Source organism: Trachinotus anak, unplaced genomic scaffold (genome assembly GCF_046630095.1).
Source record: "Trachinotus anak isolate AG129_WGS33_773 ecotype Australia unplaced genomic scaffold, CSIRO_AGI_Tana_v1 ptg000008l, whole genome shotgun sequence".
Taxonomy (NCBI): domain Eukaryota; kingdom Metazoa; phylum Chordata; class Actinopteri; order Carangiformes; family Carangidae; genus Trachinotus; species Trachinotus anak.
The window spans coordinates 17,090,020-17,112,996 of NW_027273859.1; the positions used below are offsets into that span (position 1 = coordinate 17,090,020).

Below are 22,977 nucleotides of genomic sequence, written 5' to 3' on the forward strand. Positions count from 1 at the left end.
TATGAGTTCCCATCCACCATCCTGAGGCTCCATTACCTACTTACATCAGACGTTTTATCTCAATACAATACAGCTGTGTTTGGGGTTTTGAAAGCTTTGCTTGAGTTGTTCTAGTTTTGATGAGTCTCATGAACTTGTTATCTTTAGCTTGGCTCATCAGTTACTCCATATATTTGGGGGAAAAAAGACCAGATTATTTCTTACTGTTAGATCACTAACTAAAAGAAAATGTAATGCATTGACAAGTTAAACATTCTGGTTTGTATGAGCAGTTGACTGTAGTGTGTGTGGCAGCTTACCACTAACTCTCTGTTACATTCAAGTTGCATGTAAGAATCACTTACAGAGTCTTCCCTTACTGTAAATGAACAATTTTGGGAATGCTTTCACTAATATTTACAATTTAAAGAAAATACAAAGTGAGGAAAAATATCAAAAGTATCAGACCAAATATGTAATGATATTTGGGATTCACTTTTTAACCGATATGGAAGGAAAAGAAAAAGTTTTTTTATGTACTTGTATTTCCTAAAGATTCTGGCCACACTGTTATTTCCATCCTTCTGGGAAAAAGGAGGGATTCTTCCACTCAGAAGCCAGTCATGGCTTTAACAGCATTTGCAACACCATCACTTAGGGAAATAGAGAATGCTTTTCTGTGAGGATATAAAAGTGAGGTAGCAGAGGCATTGAGACCAATCCTAGAAGTACAGCCTTTTCATTTCAGCGATGGGATTTTTTTCAGACATGGAGCAAAATGTTTTACTTGCTCCCACCTAACAGCTGGCCTCCAACCATCTCTGACTCTGACCAAAAGGAAATGCAATATTAAATTTAACAATCTGACTTTGCTGTACAGTTAAATTTCAGTAGGGCTTGGCTGTTTTTATAACACTTTCACGTGTTGTTTATTCATCTGCAACTGACTGTAACACTCTTGACTCAAGCAGCTGTTTAAACTCAAGCAAAACTATGGCATCAGCAAAGGCTATGAGTAAGGAAGAAAACCAGCGCCTGAGTACGCTCTTTCATGCCTACGATGTGGATAATTCAGGGCGGATTGAAAAACATGAATTCACTACCATTTGCCAGGAGCTTCATGTCCCAGCCCAAGAAGCAGAGGGAATATTCAACCGCCTGGATGTTGACAAAGACGGCACAGTGACCTTAGAAGAGTTCATCAGTGGCTTCAAAGAACGACACCAGGAGGAAGAAGATGACAGTGAGGTAGAAGGCAAGCAGTCCTCAACTGTGGAGGAATTTTCAAAAAACAAGGGGCAGGTCATATCCAGGTGAGAGATGAACAGTCATATGTGCTATTTTAAACATACATGTAAATGCAGAGCCTGGTAAATTACAAAGGATGTACTCAGTGCGTAGTGCACAATGTATCACTTGTCATGTTTTGAACATGTGGACTAAACTGGGAATCATTTTATTTGATATAACAGGGATCCTGAAATTAATCAATAACCTTATTTAGACCAAAATCATTTATTTAAACATTATACATTATGTATAAACATTATCTTAACCAAGTAGTTCTAAAACTTTCTCTGCCATGCCCCACTTTAGAAGCCCAAAAAAGTTCACATGGCCCCACCCCATAATTTTTAACATAATCAAATACTGTATATCAACAATGACAGACTAAGCAAACTCCTTTATTTTCTCTTTACAAGTCATATTCATTCAACTTAGTTTTACTACATATTTTTCCTGTAGTCATCCATGAAACACAGAGGTGCCAAAAACTGTAGTTCTTCAAATGACCACTGAAGACTGGCTCCAAAAGCGAGATAATCCACCGTGGACTCCGATGTGAAAAATGAAAACTTTACAGCAGAAATACACGTTTACAGCCTGGTTCAAAAAATGGTTTTGGTCTCTATAGCTAGTTTTCCTGTTTGTGACAAATTGACTGGAGTTAAATTTTTATAATTTTTTTAATATATAATTTTTCCATATATTGGAAAGACAGCGAGAGAGAGAGAGAGAGAGAGAGAGAGAGAGAACACATAGCCTACAATTCATTTAAAATGGATTTACCTTGATCAGATTATTTGTAAATGCCAACAGCAGTTGAAATGTTTGGATAAGTCTTGGAGTTGGGAGCTATAGGCTTCTTTATTGTTTGCCCAGAGAATAAAACATTGACAGTTCTGAGTTTCATCATCTTGGTGGTCACTTTTCTGTACTGAAATGCCTTGTTTTGTTTATTTGTTTTTTTTAGCCAGCCACATCCCTCAAAAAGGAGTATGAGCACAGAGGAGCGCAACCGGCTGCGTGCCCTCTTTCAGGCCTATGACACAGACAACTCGGGGCGGATTGAGAGGAACGAGTTTCTCACCATCTGTGCTGAGCTGCAGGTGCCTGCGGCTGAGGGGGACCGTATATTTGACCGGCTGGATGTCGACAAGGATGGAACCGTCACCCTGCATGAGTTCATCAGTGGCTTCCACGACCGCTACGGAGACGACAAGCAGTCCTCAACTGTGGAAGACTTTTCAAAAAAGGAGCAGGTCATATCCAGGTGAGAGATGAACAGTCACATGTGCTATTTTAATCATACACGCAGGTGCATTGACATGTGGACTAAGCAGGGAATTATTTTATTTGATACGACAGGGATCCTGAAATTAATCAGTAACCTTATTTTGACCAAAATCATTATATATTATGTATAAACATTATCCTAACCCAGTAGTTCTAAAGCTTTTTCTGGCATGGCCCCTTCAGAAGATGAAAAAAGTTCACAAGGCCCCACCCCACAATTGTTATCAATCATTAACAATGACAGTTTAAGCAACTAATAAAAACACAATCCATGTGGAATTTTAGTCAAATGAAGATCAGCACATCAGCATCAGCAAACTTGTTTATTTTCCCTTCATGAATCCTATTGATTCAACTTAGTTTCACTCCATATTGGTAAGAAAGCTGATCGGACATCACCAGCAGTGTGTGCAAGCAAGGAATGTGCAATGAGTTTCCTTACTGATAACAAAAAGGGTCCCTCAGGGCTCGATTTAAGTCCTCTTCACAATTTATATCAGTGATATTGTCTGATCATGAATTAACTGTAATGTTCATTTGTATGGCGATGACACGATTTTATATTGTTGGGCAGATTCAATACAATTGGTCATCTACAATCTACAACTTTCTTTTAATGCTTTTCAAGAATCATTCACTGAGCTTAAACTTGTGCTAAATCATGATAAAAAAAAACAAATATATGCTGTTTTCAAAAACAAACCAAAATTGATTTTAGCAAAATTCTGATTAGCACAGAAATTCAAAGTTCCGTATTATAAATGTTTAGGCATCTGGATCAATGATGAATTTGCTTTTAAAGTTCATTAATTTAATGACATATGTGATGCAAACATAACCCCATACACGAGCGTAATCCCTCAGGGGGGTCACCCCACAAACTGAGAACCGCTGTTTTAACCTAAACTGCTAAATTAACCTGACTGTAGTGTTGAAAGCCAATTTAGTAAACATACTGTCAGTTTCCTTTTTTGGTGAAAATAACGTTGAGTGTCTGGTTTTTAGAGATTCACTTTTGTGGAGTTATGGTTACATCCTCTCTCTCCCCCTCAACCTCCATTTGTATTTGAGTCTAATTCATTTACCAAAAAGAGACAAAATACGCAATTAAAAAAAAGTTATCAATGAGTTTGACTGATTGCATTTTTTTTTCAAATTTTCTATAGATATCACAATATCATTACTGTTAATTATTTGACAACAATTATCATGTAGTGAAAATCTGATATCGTGACAGCCCGCCTTTAACATATCAGTTGATATTGTAATTGCATTTTGTTTATTCTTAAATACATCTGCATGTCATAGTGTATAACTAAACTATTGGGGGACACAGCAGGTTGAATAAGGGCCAACAATGACTATTAGTGGTTTCATGTGGGCCTGCATGGTGCTAACAGCTGCTGAAAACAAAGGTGTGAGAGGGAGTCCTGTAACACGGTTAAAATCTTAAATATCAAGTGCAAGATTTTTGTTTCTTTTATTGTAAATGCAAGTAAACTCATGTCTCAGAGTTAAACGAAAGGGGCCAATACCAAATTAGAAACAGAGCCCTAGGTTTAAACAGAATCTAAAGTGTGTGTGTTTATGGAGACACTGATCTTGTAAAAACAATTATTTATTTTAGGCTACAGATGATGTTTTGGATATAGAGACTATATGAGTTAAAACGACTTATTAAAACAGGGATAACTAGATTACATGCGATACTGCACTGTGTGTCAAAGTCTGTACCTGTGTGTGTAAGTTTTCTCCTGTACATCACAGGCTACAGGTCGATGATCACTGATTTATAAAGTTCATTCAGTCCATCACCGGCTATCAGTCTCTCCTCACAATGAAAGCACTTTCGTTTGGCCCGAAGCCCAGACCTTTGTGGTTGAGGAAAGAGAGGGAGGGGGAGTGAACACATAATATTCATACACACACACACGCACACAGGTGATGCATGGCGCGTTACCTGAGCCAGACGCAGCAGCTGTTCTGTTCCTCCGACACTGACTGCTACAAACCGGGAAATTATTTGGTGAAGAAAACACAGTAGCAGAGGAGTCCATTTGATCTACCGAGCACTCAAATCTCTTAACATGGATTAACACGATCAGAACTTTTTTTTTTTAACAGCGGTCGAAATGTTTGGATAAGTGAGGACAAGTCTGGGAGTTTTGTAGCCGGAGTCCAGAGAATAAAACTTTGGCAGTTCTGGGTGGTCACCTTATTTTACTGAAACGCCTGTTTTGTTCTTGTTTTTTGTTTTTTTTGTTGTTTTGTTTTTTTAGCCAGCCACATCACTCAATCAGGGGCATGAGTGCAGAGGAGCAGGACCGGCTGCGCACCCTCTTCAAAGCCTACGACGTAGACAACTCCGGGCGGATCGAGAGGAACGAGTTTCTCACCATCTGCGCGGAGCTGCAGGTGCCTGCGGCCGAGGCGGACCGTATATTTGACCGGCTGGATGTCGACAAGGACGGAACCGTCACCCTGCTGGAGTTCATCAGCGGCTTCCACGACCGCTACGGAGAGGACATGGAGCTGGAAGGAGGAGACGTATCCGCCGCCTGGGAGGGCTTCGAGGGGAGAATGGGCGAGCAGGCCAAGTTCATTCCCAGGTGAGGGCGCACACCTGTCCGCTGGCTGGGCAGCCAGAAACGTTGAAGGCTACCAATGGGTGGATGTGTTTAATATATGGAAATCCTCAGGGGTGATATGAATGTGTTCAACAGTGAGCGCAGTGATGATAGTGATGTAAATGATCTCCGCAGGGAAATTCACAAATTGCAGACAGGCTAGACTGTTACCAGAGGCAGCCCCAAAGGAAAGGAGAAATGAATGTGAACAGTAAACGGTGGGAAAGTTGGAGTTGAGAGCGTATTCAGACTTTGCTGCTTTTAAGACCAGTGAATGAAAGTGATGTGTGAGTATTGTTTGTTCTTCTTTATGCCCAGGTGGAGGCAGGTGGAGAGATTTTCATGTTGTCTCCACAGTATGGGAGGTTGAATAGCAGAAATGTACTATATCTCTAACTTAAATGTGAAGGTGAGACCAGCAGGTGGTCAAAAGTTGAAACAAAATTGCTAAACAGTAGCTAGCCCTATAGCTTCTTAACTATTTTCTGCTTCTGTCTGTTTTATTTGATTGTAACCTGAATACATTTGGCTTAAGGACTGTTGATGATTTGAAACAAGACCTTTTTTTTGGGGAACTGTGGTGGACATTTCCCACCATTTCCCAAACCACTAATCAAGAATATTAATATGAAGAAATGAATATGGATAAACATCAAAATCTTCTTTTCTCTCAGGTAAACATCTCTTCACAGTCACAGCTCTAAAAGACACTAACCAGAATCTTTGTTGGAGAGATTTTATACATAATTAAATGTGTGGAGGTATGTCCAAATCTTTCCCTTAACAGATTTTCTCAGTGTCAGCAAAGGAGGTGAGGTGGAACCCTTTATAATATTGAAACTGTAGCTGTACCAACAACAGTGTTTGTGATTTGTATCGGAGCTGGAGCCAAGTTAGGTCCTGTACAACAACCAAGGTGTCTGCTCTTTTAGAATAGCAAGTATATCTTTTTACTACCGATGAATATAATGATGTTGCAAATGTTTTGAAAGTCACATTCAAAGTACTCAGACTGATGCGCAATGCAATAAACTGTGTTGTTATCACACTGCAAAAAAGGAATTTCACGAAAATAAAAATTAGGAAATTTGTATTATTTTTTGTCTAAAAAGAAAAATAATCTTTGCATTAGAAGAGTAATCTCATTTTGAAAATACATCTAACTTTGTCCACATAAGATATCCCAGCTAAAATTCACCTGATTTGAACCAGTAATAAGCTATAACAATGTTTGACATAACATCCTGGCAGAGGAACAAGATTGTTTTCCTTATGTCCTTATTTCCTTCCTTCCTTAACACTTCCCAATTTAAGAATCTTATGAAATACCAACCAGTTTGTTGATCTATTTGTTTGAATTTGGGTTTTTCTGTCTAGTTTTAAGGTAGAACGTTTTTCTAGTTTTAAGAATTCTAGGTCTGTTTTTGCACAACCTTCAGTCAGTTTGGATCAAACAACATGATTATTCCATCACAGTGAAGCTCAATAAATGCTCATGTTGAGTGAATCCCCACCCTGTCAAGATATGTGTATTGCATCCAGCTGCAGGTCACACAGTGCTCACTTTCCTAAGTAAAAAGACCAGTGTGTCACCAGCTTCACCACAGAAATAAGAGAAGACATGATTTCTGGAGAGAGTCTTAGTGGAGAGTAAATCACATTATAGTGAAACCACCCATAACAAGCGTCATGCAAAACAAAAACCAATGGGAAATTGATTTTACGAACAACAAAACTCAGTGGGAAAACAGAACTTATTTACAACTTACCCACCACTGCAACACACCTTAGCCTACAGAAATATTGTATATTATTGACTTCAGCAGATAACATAATGTACATTTGTCCTGCACTTTAAGGTTTTAACATACACTGGGTCTGACAGAGTTTTCTCTGTCAAGTCTTTCAAGTTTCTAGATTCTCTGAATATGTGAGCCACAGTACTGTTTTGAGTTCCTCAGAGTATCACCACTTTGCAGTTTATGTGTTAAGAACTCAAGTTTGTCTCCCATGAAACCTTCTGAATCTTTGTATGAAAGGACCTTCTGACTGTCAATATTGCTAATAGAATGGACATCAGCCATAACTCACATAAATAGCTTGGTGTATGCTATATGAGCTGAGGCTGTCTCTAATTCATCTATTACTATTATCTAATTCACTTATAATCATTTTTAATTCATTCATTCTTTTCTGATGTTTGTTTTTATTTAGCCTATACCTTTCTTAAAACTTATCTAACTTTTCACTGGCAGCTCACATCTTGACATCTGATCCCATCAGATCCAGGCATCCAACCTCAATCCCAACCTCAATTCAGCAATTATCAAAGACTGTCACTTACTGAAAGCACTAAATCATTTCATTTTTTTCAGATTCATAACCTGTATTTCTTGAACAGATCGTTTCTGATGTATATAAAACAAACACATTTACGACACTTTGTTTGATCTTGGTTTCTGGTTTTGGTTTTAATACCAACACTCAAGTATGGAATGTCTTGGGGGGGGGGGGCCTCAGGCCTGGCATGGGACTCATCCTCGCGCTGCTGTGCTGTGGCATTGGACATTGATTGTCACAGTGGTAGCATCTGCTAAATACGCTCTCTTTTCCCCAAACAGTCACAGTCACTGCTACAACAGTCAGCTGACAGATGACAACTTGGTAAATATAGTTCACAATTCACTTCAGAGAAGTGTGTTTTTTAGGGGAAGAAAGAATATTTTGTGCTATTATGGGGAAGACACATCAAGAGCAAAAAAATCAATTAGTTCATAATTTTATTATGATGTAACATATCTAACTTAATGAGTTGTGTATTTTGTTTTATATTATTCAGTCTCTCAGCTGACTTAGACAGTGAGTAGAATTATAAGGGATCAGGATTCAGTGAAACATGATTTTTCTGTGAAAAAAGACTTAAAAGATGTCCTCCGTGTTTTCCCCATTTGTTTTTGCCGTACATTCTGGTAACTCCTTTGAATACGGCACTTATCTTTAATCTGTGTGGTTATGTGTGCACTGTCCACCATCAAACAGCTGACGATGAACACATCCTAAACAGATGAGACACAACTTACCAGTTTGTGCTTGAATACAGGAAGTTTTGTGCAGTAAATGTACATAGCAAACAGAAAAACAAGGCAGGGTTGCACAGGAGGCAAATGAGAACAAAAAGCCTGCATAAAAAGACTTCATTTGGATCCGGTAAAAGTATTTTAATACTTTAGGTTTTGGGGTTCCTGGGAAGAAAGGGCAGCAAACTGATGTTTTCAGTGGCTTTAGATCATGTCAAGTGCTTGCTATAAGTGCTTCTGTTTATGTCTGTTTATCTCTGACCTTTGCCAGTCTGATGTAGGATTGTTTCTGTGTGTTTCTGTTATGATCAGTCTGTTTGTCGCAGCTTATGACGCTGCAGTAAGCTATGTGTCACTGTGAGTTATTGACAGACCGGCAGCAGAGTCTATATGCTCAGGATTACAGCCAGTCCGACCTGTCAGAAGGCAAACACACTAATATGACCCACTTTTACCATCGTACTGTGATGCAGGACACTTGATCTGAGTCATGACTTCAGAGCGACGTACACTGGAAAAACTATGTGGTTAAGTTGTTCACATTGAGTTTACATTTCACACTGACACATCCTCATGGGATCTGTGTTGTCTGTCAGGGAGTTATGGAAATGAGCTACATGCTGTGTCACTGGCAAACAAAGTGAAACAGAGAATGCATCAAAAGTAACATCCGGTTCTTTTGGTCTGCTACAAAATGTGTTTGGGTAATTCAAATGTTAGCTTTTGTATATTTATCAAAATTCTGTGTATTTGACTAAATTACCAAATGATTGCTTGTGGATATAAAATCGGTGATTTATGTCGTCCTCAGGAACAAAAAAAGGAAAATATAAATAATTTTTGGGTGCCCAACAAAAATCATTTAGAGTTATTAACTGCTGGATGTTTTATGGTGGGTTATATTTTTTTCATGACATATAACTCTCTGAAGTGTCTTTCCTTAAGGTAATCAGTAGGAATTTTCCCCTCATTAAACCACTCTTGATGGAAAGCATGCTCTTATTTTGTCTGCATTTTCATTGGCCTGTTTCAACAATGTTACTCAAGTCAGTTTTAGTTGGTTTATATTCAGTGACATAACAATTTCTTTCCTTGAAGACACACATACAGCAGTTCAGTGTGAACTTCCATCCAAATCCATAAAAAATTAAAACATGTCCACATCATGTTTTATTCACCAAATGTTTGGTGTTGTGAATAAAGCAAAGGGTGATGTGTGCTTCATGGACTTCAAAGAAACAAAACACTAAACCTGAAAACCTGAAAATTTCCCCTGTCATCTACCAATTGACAAGCTGCCCACAAAGTTGAATGATGTTAATTTAAGATCATGAAGTAAAAGGAACAACCAGAACTCTTCTTTAGGCCTGAAATGTTTATGTGGAAAACAGTACAGTCAACATGTCAGTATTACAGCAAAATGATTATGTCAAATCCTGATTTCCTTGCAGGCATGAACAAGCAGCGACGTTGTACCAGAACATCAGCCTGACTGAGCCCAGACTGATTCCTCAGTTTGAAAAAGTCATCATGAACTTCACCAAAGAGATCAAACAGCAGAACTCAGAGATGGAGAACCTGGCTCTCGCCATCAAACGGTGAGAAACACACACCAATGCACATACACAAACACACACATACACACACAGACACACACACACACACACACACACGCTGTTTGAATGCTTTAATGATAATGAATGATGGAAGTTTTCATCTGACATTGATGGTAAACTGAATTGAGGATATTTTATGTTATGTTCAGATTTTCTCCTACAGTCCAAAAACATGCAGGTCAGGTAAATGTGACAGCTCTGCGTTGGCTTCAGCTGTCCTGTGACCATCCCGGGAAAAGCCAGTGCACAGTAGATAATGGATGGATGGAGGTTTCTGGAGCACAGTGACATTATCCTGCTGTTGTTTTGCAGAGCGCAGGACCAGGCATCGATGCAGCTCAGTGAGATGGAGGAGGAGATGGACCAACGCATTCACGCTGCGGAGAGAAAAACACGGGAGCAGGTGGGACAAACACATAAGACCCCCCGAAACTTCAAATGTGCACCTAAACATGACTTAAATGTGATTTTGTTTTAGTATTGCAGGCTGGTTGCTATGATGCGTTTCTGGCTCTGGAGTTTGTATAGGCAAAGCAATAAGCAGGGTGCGTTTGTTCGGCTCTTCCCTCATGTCAAACAAACATATGAGGCTGAATATCCGATTACTGATCCAAACCCAGACACGCCTGCTGATCAGCTGGATTTCACAACTCTTTTAGATATGAGCCACAGCAAAATGTATAAAACCTGACTGTTATCCTGAATTCTATGTGGTTTAGGTTGCTTTTTTATTTTTATTTTTTGTTTGTCTATCGTAAACTACAGTGAGTGTTTAGTTATAAAATTAAGTATGACATATACCAATAGACTGACAGGCTCTATGATGATATGTCAAAAGAATTAACACACACTTTAATGTTGTAAATCTGTGTTGCTAGCATTGGCTACAGTGTGGATTACATTTAAAGACTTTAACATAAGTGGGTTTCCACTGGGTGCACCAGCTTCCTCCCACAGTCCAAAGAGATGTGGGTGAACTGTTGACTCTAAATTGCCAGTAGGTGTGAATGTGAGCGTGAATGGTTATCTGTCACTATATGTCAGCACTGTGACAGACTGCCAACCTGTCCAGGGTGTACCCTCACTCAGTGTCAGCTGGGATTGGTTACAGCCCGACTGTGAAAGGATAACTGAAATAGCTAATGGATGGATGGACCTGAGTTTCCATATGTGAATTAAAGTGAGTTGTGTTGCCATGGTAGCCTTTGTTTTTAAACTTTTCCAGCTGTTTCCAGGTATCCAAGTGAGAGAAATTAAACAGGGCGGTGTGTATAATGATAAGATTTGATAACAATGTTTGGCTTTCTATGTCAAATGAAAACTGAGAACAACCACAGGGACTGCTGTATCAGACCATCTGATCTATTTTTTTTTTCCTTTTAATTTTATCCTCAGTCCTGATGTTTATTTACAGCGTTTTAAAACCTAATTGTGCAGGAACATAAACTCTGCTTTATCTCTCTCTTATCGCTGCGTCTGCTTGAGTGTGTGTGTGGAAACTTATGTAAGTGTACTCCACTGACTCGGGAGCTGCTGTTTATTTTGTCTAAGAAAAGTACACAAAATTAGAGGGCACTCACCTGTATCCGGTCACACTGTAATGAGCACACACTCATGTTCTGACACCTACAAGAGAGGAGTTTATTTTTGGAACCTGCAGATAGACCGTTGCTGATACATTTATCGATTACCTTCGTCCATGTTTCAAAACCGGCCCTAAAATATGACAGATTGTCACATAACTGTAGAGTGAGCACACACACACTTTCATAAAAAAATATCATAAAGTGTTATTTTAATGCAACTATTTATTTGACATATGTTTTTGTTTTTGCATATTTGTTTGTGTAGGAGAAGAAGCGAACAGAGGCTGCACTGAGCGAGTTAAGAAGAAGTTATGAAATGGAAGTGTGTGAGCTTCAGTGTAAGATCCAGAGGATGCAGATGGTAAAATTTCACTTGCTCTCCAGTTTCACTGTAACATACCATCGACACTGTCGGTCAATGCAGACTCCTGCCGTCACATTTTGTACATTTAGATGTTGCTCACTTTTGTATGTTTGTCTTGAGTGAATCACCATCACACCAGCACCATGTGACTTGTGCTCATGAACAGCAAATAGATAATAAGCAAAATATGTGTGGGAGTAATTTTATTCACATGTTAATAACCAATTACTCATTTTCTAACTTAATTTTTTTTTCTTTGTTGTATATCTTCATCTGTTGGAGATAAATATGCAAAACTTTTAAGCTGCACATTGCCACAGATTGAAGTCGAATAAGGAATAATAAAGAATAAGCTCTTCAGCGATTCACTGTTTTACTACACTGGGGCTCAGACCTCAGAACAAGGACTGCACTGCTGGAGCGAAGCTGCCGTTTGACCTAATTCAATACAAACAGGCTCTTAAATAAAATGTACTGTACACATTTGGGAAAAAAAAACATGCTTCTGCTGAATGCCCTTTATGAATAACACTGACTGCATTCACAAGAAGTTCAACCAGGACTAATTTATTCTTTTGACCTCATGAAAATACAAATGTCAGCCGAGCAAATAACTGGCCTCACTTGTTTCCATAGATTGAAACTGCATTAGCGTGGGAAGGAGGAAGCTGTGGGGGCTGCCAGTAAAAAGAGTAAAAAAAAATAATTGATGAAATACTTTGAATAGTTTCTGTTCAAGTGCTTATGGAAGCATTATTCTGTTGTAGTTCCAGTATGAAAAGTATTACATTTATAATAATAGTGAGCATGATTTCCTACCAGAAACTCATAGAATGACTGTGATCCCACACCTCAGTTACAAGTTCAGAGGGGCTGCTAAACATAAACAGAAATAACATGAAATAGTACATTTTTTCACTTTAAATTGTCCAAAACCAACTGAAAAATAGACTAAATGTATAAAAAAACGGGAACTGAGGGGTGAAGCTGCATGTTATCTGTACATCCACAGGTGTGTTATTTTGTTGCATCTCATAACTAAGTGTAGTCAAATGGCCTGAAGGCAAAAATATGTGAACTTGTCCATCAGATAGAAGAGAAGTACAAGACCTTCACTGTGAAGGACGAGAGCCCGGCGCTGAAGAAGAAGATCAATGAGCTAACACTGGTGAGGCTGAATCTGCATGTTCCTGTCTCTGCAAAAAAAACCTTTTTTTTTTTTTGTTGTCAGAAGCATTTTTTCTTACATGTCTCTCTGCTTGTAGCTTCACACACATCTCTCATATTCTTCTCTTCACCACTCTTGCCTCTTGACTTTCTCTATGCAGGAAAACCAGCGGTTAAAACAGGAGCTGTTGAGATCTCAGACCAAAGTTGCCTGTCTACATAGTGAGATGGACTCGCTGAAGACAGAGTTAACCGATCAAAGCATCAACTCTGAACGGTGAATTCATTATAGTTTGGCTTTGTTCCCTTGTACGTATGCTGTGTGCTGATGTGTGCATGTTTGCTTTATTGAGATAGATTTTCAGTTCAGTCGCAGGCTATTTGAGTGGATTTATCTTGACTTGTGCTGTGGTGAGTTGAGCTGCAATCCTTTTCTGCAGTCTCCTTTTTGTTTTTTGTAAGACACAGGGTGCAGTACTTCATAATAGGCCTTAGCATCATATTTTATCAGTCAGATTTTTCCATAGCTGCTTCTGTTGATCATACATTTCTGATTTTTCACAGTGAGAAGGAAAAAGGATTGTTACATAACATGATTACACACCATCTCCCTCTCATTACACACGCAAACACACAACACCTTTGAAAGTCTAAATCTCGAATTACTGATGAGATTAAGTTGTAGAGCAGGTTCGCTCCACCTTTCCACCTCATTTGCAGATGAATGTGAACTTGAGAATAATACATTAATCTCAAGCCTATATTTAATCAAAAATGCATTTGTTTTAGGAGAATTGAGTATATCATTCTAGGTCCTTAACAAATGACAACAGCATTTTGCTGCAGAGTAACATACAGGGACATACAGAGAGAGGCAGGCAGAGAGATGCCTGAGAGAGAACACGCCCCTCTCCGACCCGTTCATTCCCAGGGGATGTCTCATTTTGTCACAGCTGAAACAGGATATCCTGGAGCAACTTCACACACAGAATAACTTCCTCAAAAGGGTTACTTAGCAACAGACACAACAGAGCCACCAGCAGGATAACACTCCTCCTGCTTGGACAGTGTCCTCATGTTAATATTTTCTGTTGTTTCCCCATCTTCAGGGTGTGCCTGCGCTATTCATAAATAAGGTGTAATGTCTCTCGCTAAAGGAGTGAATCTACTGCCATACTGGTTATGAAAAAAAGGACATGACATGAACTGGGACACAGAACTGATCTGTTGTCTGTTTTCAGAGTTAAGATGACAGTTTGTGTGTGAATGTGGACATGGGTGTGATGATACTTCAGCTTCTGTCTCTCCTTTACTTTTTTTTAACTTTTAAATACACGCGACCAAAAGAAGAGCAAACACATGCAAACAATTATTATTTCCCTTAAAGGTAGAGTAAGCAGTCCTGGAGAAGACTGTTGATATTTGAACTCAACAGCAAAACAAATACACCCCTGCCTTCAGTGCTCCTTCAGAAGCTCAGCCTCCCAAATTAATGGATGTTGTGGAATCCAGAGCGTCTTATACAGCGTGGAGGTGGATATGCGTTCTCATAGCTGAAGCAAAACAAACTCATAATATAAAATGTCATCAAACCAACGACATGCACACAAATACAGCATCATAAACACAGCGGGGTAAAAACTAGAGAGAGTTAGTTGTTTAGATTGTTTTTAAAGATAATGTCACCCACCTGTCAAGTAGAAACAGAGCAAACTCCTCATGCCTTTCAAATCCAGGAGGTCTCTCCATCATAGGTGGACTGGCCATCGGGACAAATCCCAGTTGGCCGCTGCAGCAGTGGGCAGGTGTCAAAAGCGCTGCCACATTGGCCAGTTGGTGTACCAATAAAAACATCCAAGTTCGTACCGGTCCAGTCAGTCTCTGTCCCGGCCCTCTCTGTGTGCCTCTCATCTGGGGTGTGGGCAAGTTGCAGGATAAGTCTTGGTCTGAATTTTCTCCACCACTGGAAAGCCCTACCAATGTAAATGCAGCTATTCACCCTTGCCTGATTGTAGAACCTCTTTTTCAATTTTTTGTCTTCTGGCCTTCTCCTCTTTGGCGGTTGTTGTGGAGTACATTCCACTACCACCGGTTTAAATTACAAATGTGTTTTTGTAGTGTAAGCTCTGTTTTGTGCAGGAAGTGAGGCTATAACCATAATTTCTGTACCATTACAGATTCAGATCTCTCTAGGATAATGTATATATTCAAATTCAATAAGTGTGTTTATGAATGTGTTTTGTTGCAGAGACGAGGAGCTCGTGAAACATTTCTCTGATGAGCGAGACATCCTGGAGAGTCAGATCGAGATTCTGCAGTAAGTCAGACAGTAACACACACACTGGCTACTGTTTAAGTTTTATACTAGAGATGGAAAGATATCACTTAGATTTCAAAAATACAAATAAATTCCAGGATAAAGAGTAATGATATTGGGGTTTTTTCTCTCTGTGTGTTGATAGGACAGCCAACAGGAAGCTCCATGACACCAACGATGGCCTGAGGGCTGCTCTGGAGAAGATCACAAGAGTAAAGCTGCACAGTTAATTAAAATAATGAATAAATAAAAGTACAAAAGATTTTTAACAGTAACATTGAGTGTTCAAACAAAAATGTCATGTAATGTATGTAATGTATTAAGAGAAAAATTATATGTTGTATGACAATATTAAGCAAAACAATGACAGTATGACTTAGTGTCAGTTTCAGGCAGCCATGAAACACAAACAAAAACAATCGAAAACTCATTTCTACTGGTCGTGTGTTACAGTCTGGTAACGGTGCATCACCAGGAGATATAAAGAACAGAGGCAGAAGTAAAAGCATCTGCCACACATCGCCATACTCATTAATGGACAGGTAAGACCTACGGTGCAATGCAGGTGGTTGAGGGTGTCACTGCTCTATTTGTAGTATGCAGGCAGTATAGTGGCACACTATGAAAAACTAGTATGTTTTCTTATTTAGCAGTTTAATGGCTCCTATTATACAGAGTCATACAGTGGATTACTGAGTATTTAGTATCATTTTCAGTTGCATCAGGAGCAGCATTAAGAACTAGATTTAGAATAATTCATTATTTAGCAGCTGGAGGGTTTTATTTCACAACATGTTTATCAGGTTTGAGCCACTTGCACCTTCGGTGCAACAGGAATTAAATCAAGATGCTTTTCTTGGAATGGAAGGGTTTTTTTCGTACGTGACTGTCTGTTTACACAGCAGGAAAGTAAATGTTGAATATGCTGTGAGATATTTATTTAAGGTGCTGTCCAAACTAATGAGCACTCAAGCTGAACTATATGACTCTGGGGACAAAGGTTTTGTCCTCATATTGTTAAATAAGATGTGCAGTTATTACAGATTACTGTATATTAAGCAGGTTTTTGCATCTTTAGTTGAGGGTGAACAATGAATGGGGAAGGGAATGAATGAATGAGAGTGTGTGATGATGAATTCTACCAAATTAAAACAAAACTACAAAGTATAAGTTTGGTTTTTTTGTAATTTGGTAAAACCAATCTCCCCCTAAACTGCACAAATAGACTACAGAGGCTTTGTGTTACATCTCACTGACTATTTCCTGACCTCTTCCTCAGGTTCTGCCAGCGTATGGACGATTACCCTCTGTACAGCAAACGGCCCAGCTGTGACACCCTGGCCTTGGCCATGTGTGACCCAGGCCTGAGGCGCAGACTCAGCAGTGAGTATGAGGAGGACAGCCTGCCCGAGACCTATATGGACAGCGGCCTGTCAACACTCAGAGGGTCACATGGAGGCTATGACTCTGAGCAGGAGGTCAAAGGTCAAGAAGAGGAGGAGGAGGAGAGAGAGGAGAAGAAAGTGGAGGATGACAACAATGATAGCATGATGGGAGAAAACTCTGATACTGAGGTGAGACAATAACAAAGTATGTTGTAGAAATGTCTTAGTTTAGCATGGACACATCCAAACATTTGCTAATTAGTGCTGAAAAAGAGGATGCAGGGAAAGCAATTAGTTTTGCAGGCATTTGGCATAAAGCAAACCAAAACTGAAATTTGACCTGATGATGGCGCCAAATGAAACATCAGGGGACTGAGACACAGTTGTGTCTTATCCTCTGAGGACCCACAATGTCTTCCCCACATTTCCATCCAGTTGTTGATGAAATATTTCACTCAAAACCAGAAATGTAAACTTCAAGGTGGCGCTACAGGAAAAGTCAGAGGATTACCAACATCGGTAGAATTTATCCTCTGGGAATGTAAATTGTCTGTACAAAATATTCAGTTAGGACCAAAGTAGTGGACTGACCCCATTATCCCCCAGATATTAACTTCTTTTTTGTAGCAGGGCTCTCATTTATAGTTTTCAACAACATGCTCATGCCCACGGCTACTCTAAAAGTTGTAATGTTGTGAGGAAGTTTGAGTGATAACATGAATTCTGTGTCTGAGTAGATTTTTGCATTACTGTAATGTTAATGTTTGCCTACATCATAGCCAGCGGAGACACAGGACGGTGAGTCAGCGTTTGGGTCGGACAGCAGCTCAGTTTTGGAGTGGAAGCCGTCTGAATCCATTAGTGTCACCACAGAACCAGCCCCAACAAAACGAAAACCCCTTAGTGCCATCAATATTAAGGTAAGAGAGAGCTGAAGGAAAAGAAAGAGTGTAGCTTATCTAATGGAAGATAAAAAGAGAGGTGTGTTCTGCCAACGTAGTCTGACTGAGAAAGGACAAGTGGAGAAAGACGTCTCATGAGAAATAATTTTTTTCTGTTACTTCCAACATGTTCCAGAGAAAAATGTCTTGACAGTAAATGGTCAAATTTGGCATTGTTATTCAGAAATACAATGCGTAATGATTTTGTCAAGTTCCCGAACTTTTGCAACTGTCATGTTAAAATTTACAACTTGTATTTTGAAAACTAACGGTCAGATTTTCATGAAATTTGCATATTCAGTTTGCATATTCAAGAGGATGAAGGTCAATTCCAATCAGCAGTGAACTAGAAATACATTTTGGGTTGTGGGGACTTTTACATTAAAACTAATTACAACAAATAAAATTTTTTATTGATTTTATTGCCTTTAATCCTCAGGACTGACTTTATAACTTTACATTTTTAACACCACTTTTTGTAAGGTGCCAAGCTTAGTAAACTCATGTGTATGTCCTTTGCTAATTGTGTACATTGTGGTCTCTAGCTGCTGCTGCTGCTGGGGCTTCAGAGTTTGTGTTTTTAACCTTTCTTGACCTGCAGTGAGACATAAAACCCTCATCATTGCCGAATGGAGCTAATGATTAAGAGATATAGAAATAAGAGAAGAAACAATTGCAAAGTGGTCAGTGTCAAGGACTGAATAAATATAACTTGAAGTAAATGTGCAGAATACAAATGCAGTTATCTATCTTATCAGTGCTGCACGAGTGCCTCACTCTCCTTTCACTCCTCCCTCTCTGTCCCCTCTCCAGCAAGAGGACAAGGAAAGTGTTGACCTGGGCTACATGACATCAGAGAAGGCCTTCAGGATCGTGTTGGCCGGAGATGCTGCAGTGGGAAAGTCCAGCTTCCTCCTGCGCTTCTGCAAGAACGAATTCAAACTCAACTCCAGCGCTACTCTAGGTGACGTGGATGAATTAAGCAAGCTCTGTTTTTTTTTTTACCAGCTTACTAGTGTGAGATGTTTGATTGTGACTGCTTTGTGTGTTCAGGGGTGGATTTCCAGATGAAGACAGTAATCGTAGATGGAGAGCCTGTTTTACTACAACTATGGGACACTGCAGGACAGGAAAGGTGTGTGTTTGTGTGGGTGTATGTAGGTGTGGATATTTACAAACAGAAGAGATTAGATTTTCATTGATTTCTTTGTAAAGCTAAAAATTTATTGTTTTATCAGGTATGTATGTGTTTTTAAGACATAAATTAAGCTGTTTTATATATATATATATATATATATATATATATATACAACAGGGCTAAGTAGACATGTTGTTTTATCTTATCACAACCAAAAATTAATATGATCACTAAGTTGATCAATGAGGGTTTGTGTGTTCCTCTCAGGTTTCGCAGTATTGCAAAGTCTTATTTCCGCCGGGCAGATGGTGTGTTGCTGCTGTACGATGTCACTTGTGAAAAGAGCTTCCTTAATGTTAGAGAATGGATGGACATGATTGAGGTAATACACAACTACTTCACTGACTGACACTGTTTGTGGAACAGTAGTTAGCAAAAAGAGATCCAGACTACTGCAGAATAAAGTGAAGGTGAAATTCATCCACCTCCACATCTGTAATAGCAATTTCTTTTAGCTGTTCTTGTGTTATTATAAGACATTGTAAGTAAAAATGTTGTCACATGTTTACGTGAATATCTCTCTTTTTACATGCAGCAGATGTGTAAGTGTTGTGTGTAAAGCATGTACAGACTGTATTCTGCTGTTGTATTGTGGGTGTGTTAAAATTGTCTGCATGCAGTACAGTATGTGTTGTCTGATATAATGCACTATGTACACACTGTGATGTTTAATGTCGAACTAATAGTTCCCATCTTTAGTAGTTTATTTTTTTAATTTTTATTTTATTTAGCATATTAAATCTATGAGCACCGTCCTGCTAAATATTTACAATAGAGCAGTTTGTCATATTCAGATACTTAGTAGTATGTTTGTCTTAGTAATAGTTTGCTTAAATTTTTCCTGTTTTCACCTTTTTATTTCTTCTTTTTTTTTATTTTGTTGCATGGCAGGATGTGTCCCATGAGGATATTCCCATCATGCTCGTGGGTAATAAGTGTGATCTTAGACAAGATGGAGTTAACTGTGTTCCTACCAGCTATGGAGAAAAACTGGCCATGGTAATGACAAATAAACACCCACTCATCTTATTATAATGATGAAGATATTTTAATAACAGCATAACTGAACATTTGGATCACCTGCTACATATCCACACAAAACTCTTATCCTTGTTTAATCTAAATATAAATCCAAGTCATAACCCTTAATTTGTGTTGAAGGAATAATGTTTTCCTGTTGTACCCAACAGACATACAACACTCTGTTCTGTGAAACTAGTGCCAAAGATGGCGGCAACATCCTTGAGGCTGTGCTGCACCTGGCCAGGTGAGACAGCTGTGTCAATCGGCTGTATGTACTAACCAAAAACAGCTGGTGATGTTTTAACCTGAACAATGTTTCCAAGATAAATTATGTTCATGACATTAGTCACTGAAAACACAGAGGGGCTGTTGCAGTTTAACCTCACAGGAGACAGGTTTGATTAATATATAACTGTTAATGGCTGCGTTGCATTTAGTTTTGGTTGTTCCAGGGCACATATACAGCTGCAAATAGTCTGTATGCCAAACCCATAGTTGTGACCCATCTGTGTAAAAGTACATCTAAAGAGGTTGTTGCAAAGGGAAACTAACTTGTCTCAAAATGTGCATATGTGGGTATCTACTGGAAATCTATCCATGTGGAACAGAAACCCACAACAACAGGAAAGGAAGTAGAAAAACATAATGTTTACAAGTTCTCCTCGAGCCTTCATCTGGCTGAGGGCTGCAAACTGTAAGTTGTGCCCAGCTGCAACCTGTCACCGCAGCTCGATCAATGAGATCAAGTGATTGGCAGCAAGCAAGCATATAACAACGCTATAAAATGTTTTGCTATGAATTTAGTGTGTTTTCTTTTCTTTCCACAGGCAGGTAAGAGAGCAGGATATCTTTAATGAAAAGAGTCGCTATCAGTCGCTGCCCAGCTTGGATGCTCCCAGGAAGAAACCAAACTTCTCCTGCTGCACCTGATCAAACTCTTCAGCTCTGAGCCTCCACGTCATACTTAATGTGAATTCAGTATGGGTGGAACAAGGAGGAAAAACAAATGCAGAAACCTGACCAAACAGAAATGAGACATAATCTCTGCAGACATACAGCAATGGGAACAAATCATTATCGTGAATAACCATGACAATGTAATGTCTGAATTAAGTGAGCAAACAAGTGACGTGGTATCACAACAGAATATCCACAACTTCACACGAGTTTTGTTTTTGTTTTTTTGCTATTCAGGGTTATTAACACACATTATTATTAACAATGTACTGAACTACATTTCAGCCACAGCTGGAAGTTTTACTGTTCTGTATTTTATGAATTTGAGAATGAATGAAAGTGTAAGCTTTCTTCCCATGTGCCATTATGACAGTTATGTTCATTTTTTTCTTATGCTATCACACATATTTGCATAGGTTCCTTCAACGTATTTGATATGATTTGCACAGTTAGCCGAGACTGGCATGGTCATGAAAGGAGAAAGACAGCTGTGAAAGTGAAGTAAAATGTGTGAGAGGGATCTGAAAGTGAAGCCAAGCACATGAGTATGTTTTTGAAGTGACAGTATGTGATGCTGACAAGTAACTGCATGTGATAGAGCATATTGTTATGGTGAGATAAAAAGAGAAATAAGAATAGATTATTATCTGGCTATGCTTTTAACTGTGGCACTTATCTAAATTCTTCTGAGCTCAGTTATCATCAGTGTAAGTGAAGATGGTTCGAAATGACATCTGCAGCATGTTGGTAGACTGAAAGGAAACTGAAGTTTGTTGTTTGTACCACTCACAACCTCAGACTTTATTGCAAGGGAACTGCATCGATTGCTGACATGGAGACGCACATTGTAGGAGAACTTAAAGCAGGAAATGCTCAGCCTTGACTTTGTTCATATATGTTGAAGCCTGGGGTGCCTGTGTGATTGTATTAGACTTTATTCTAATGTAACAACCCATCATCTTTATTATATTACCCACAGTGTTACATTTTTTTTCATTTGACTTCCCACTGAAGGTGACTGTTATAGATTTTATATTTTTGAAGCTGAACCTATAGCAGATCATTTTCAATTTGCACAAATGCTTTACTACTACCACTGTATCATCTGGTATGAGTCATGAAATTTAGGTAAGCATAAAAGAGAGGTGGCAGGAAGCAGAACCCTTATTTTTGTCCCTCTGATAAAGTACACGTCTGTATTTCTGTTTAAATGTGTACATGACAGCTTGCCAAAATCCTTACTACTGATGTTATAGAGTCTGTCTTGTCATTTCTTAACAATAATGACATATTTATCCACATTATCACGCTGCTAAAGGGTATATAAAGGTGTCAGTATGCTTCAGATGAAATGCTTGTTGGATTCTCAAACAGCTGAGACAGTGGCGTTGCGTAGTTACTGCATGTGACTGCACGTTCACTTCAGGGCAGAGGTGAAAAAGTTCAAAGGAAAAAAAGTTTGTGCATTTGGAACATAAGTATAAATACTTCTCCCTTTAGTTTTGTCTGGATGCCGCTTTGTAGAATCTAGTTCATATGAAGCATAATGACCCCTTTAGATGCCACATTGGTCACAGACCTGTTTGTGATGTTGCCACACACCAGACTCTGTGTCAGACTGTTTTCCTCAGTTTTGAGTCTGGATGTGAAAACAAACACTGGTTCTCTACAGTAAATGTGCACATTTCCACACAGATTCAACCTCTTTTCGCATAAATGTCTTTGTTAATGTCATAAGAAATGTAACTGTGAAGTCACTGCCTTTGTAACTGAGGTTTCTTTGTATCTGTGTCAAAAGTGACCATTTCTCAATAAAAAAAAATACAGGGTGAATGCCACAATGTCACAAGATTGGTGTCATCCAGATAAGAAACTTTTAGGAGATTTATTCTGAAAGTTTATGAATGTTTCATCAAAAACTAACACAAAATAAAAATAGTAAAGTAAAAAAAAGAGTAGCTATCTATCTACCTTTTTTGTATGTGTGCTTGTACACCTAACCAACAGTGAACTGGGGAGCCAGCAGATATTTTGGAGAACTTTAAAATTCAAAAGCAGTTGTTTTCTATCAAGTTTAAAATATACTTGTATCCTCAATCTACTCATAGAGGGATACAATTTGTTTATTAATGCACATAACAGGAAAAAGATCCACAGTTTTAC

At 38.8% G+C, this 22,977-nt stretch overlaps 2 protein-coding genes across 2 annotated transcripts in view; one reads left to right on the top strand and one right to left on the bottom strand.

Annotated features, from left to right (window-relative positions):
• The window catches only part of LOC139624209 (RNA-binding protein MEX3B-like), a 222,134-nt gene that overhangs the window by 100,930 nt on the left and 98,227 nt on the right, over positions 1-22,977 (bottom strand). The gene's annotated exons all lie outside the window — the stretch shown is intronic.
• rasef (RAS and EF-hand domain containing) lies at positions 229-22,655 on the top strand. Its single transcript, XM_071483122.1, has 19 exons — positions 229-1,292; positions 2,234-2,533; positions 4,836-5,165; positions 9,712-9,858; positions 10,189-10,279; positions 11,728-11,823; positions 12,917-12,994; positions 13,155-13,270; positions 15,242-15,310; positions 15,456-15,522; positions 15,764-15,852; positions 16,590-16,884; positions 17,475-17,615; positions 18,450-18,600; positions 18,690-18,771; positions 19,042-19,156; positions 19,726-19,833; positions 20,025-20,101; positions 20,685-22,655. Exons 1-19 carry the CDS (start codon positions 973-975, stop codon positions 20,785-20,787), a joined length of 2,775 nt encoding a protein of 924 aa, XP_071339223.1. The 5' UTR covers positions 229-972; the 3' UTR covers positions 20,788-22,655.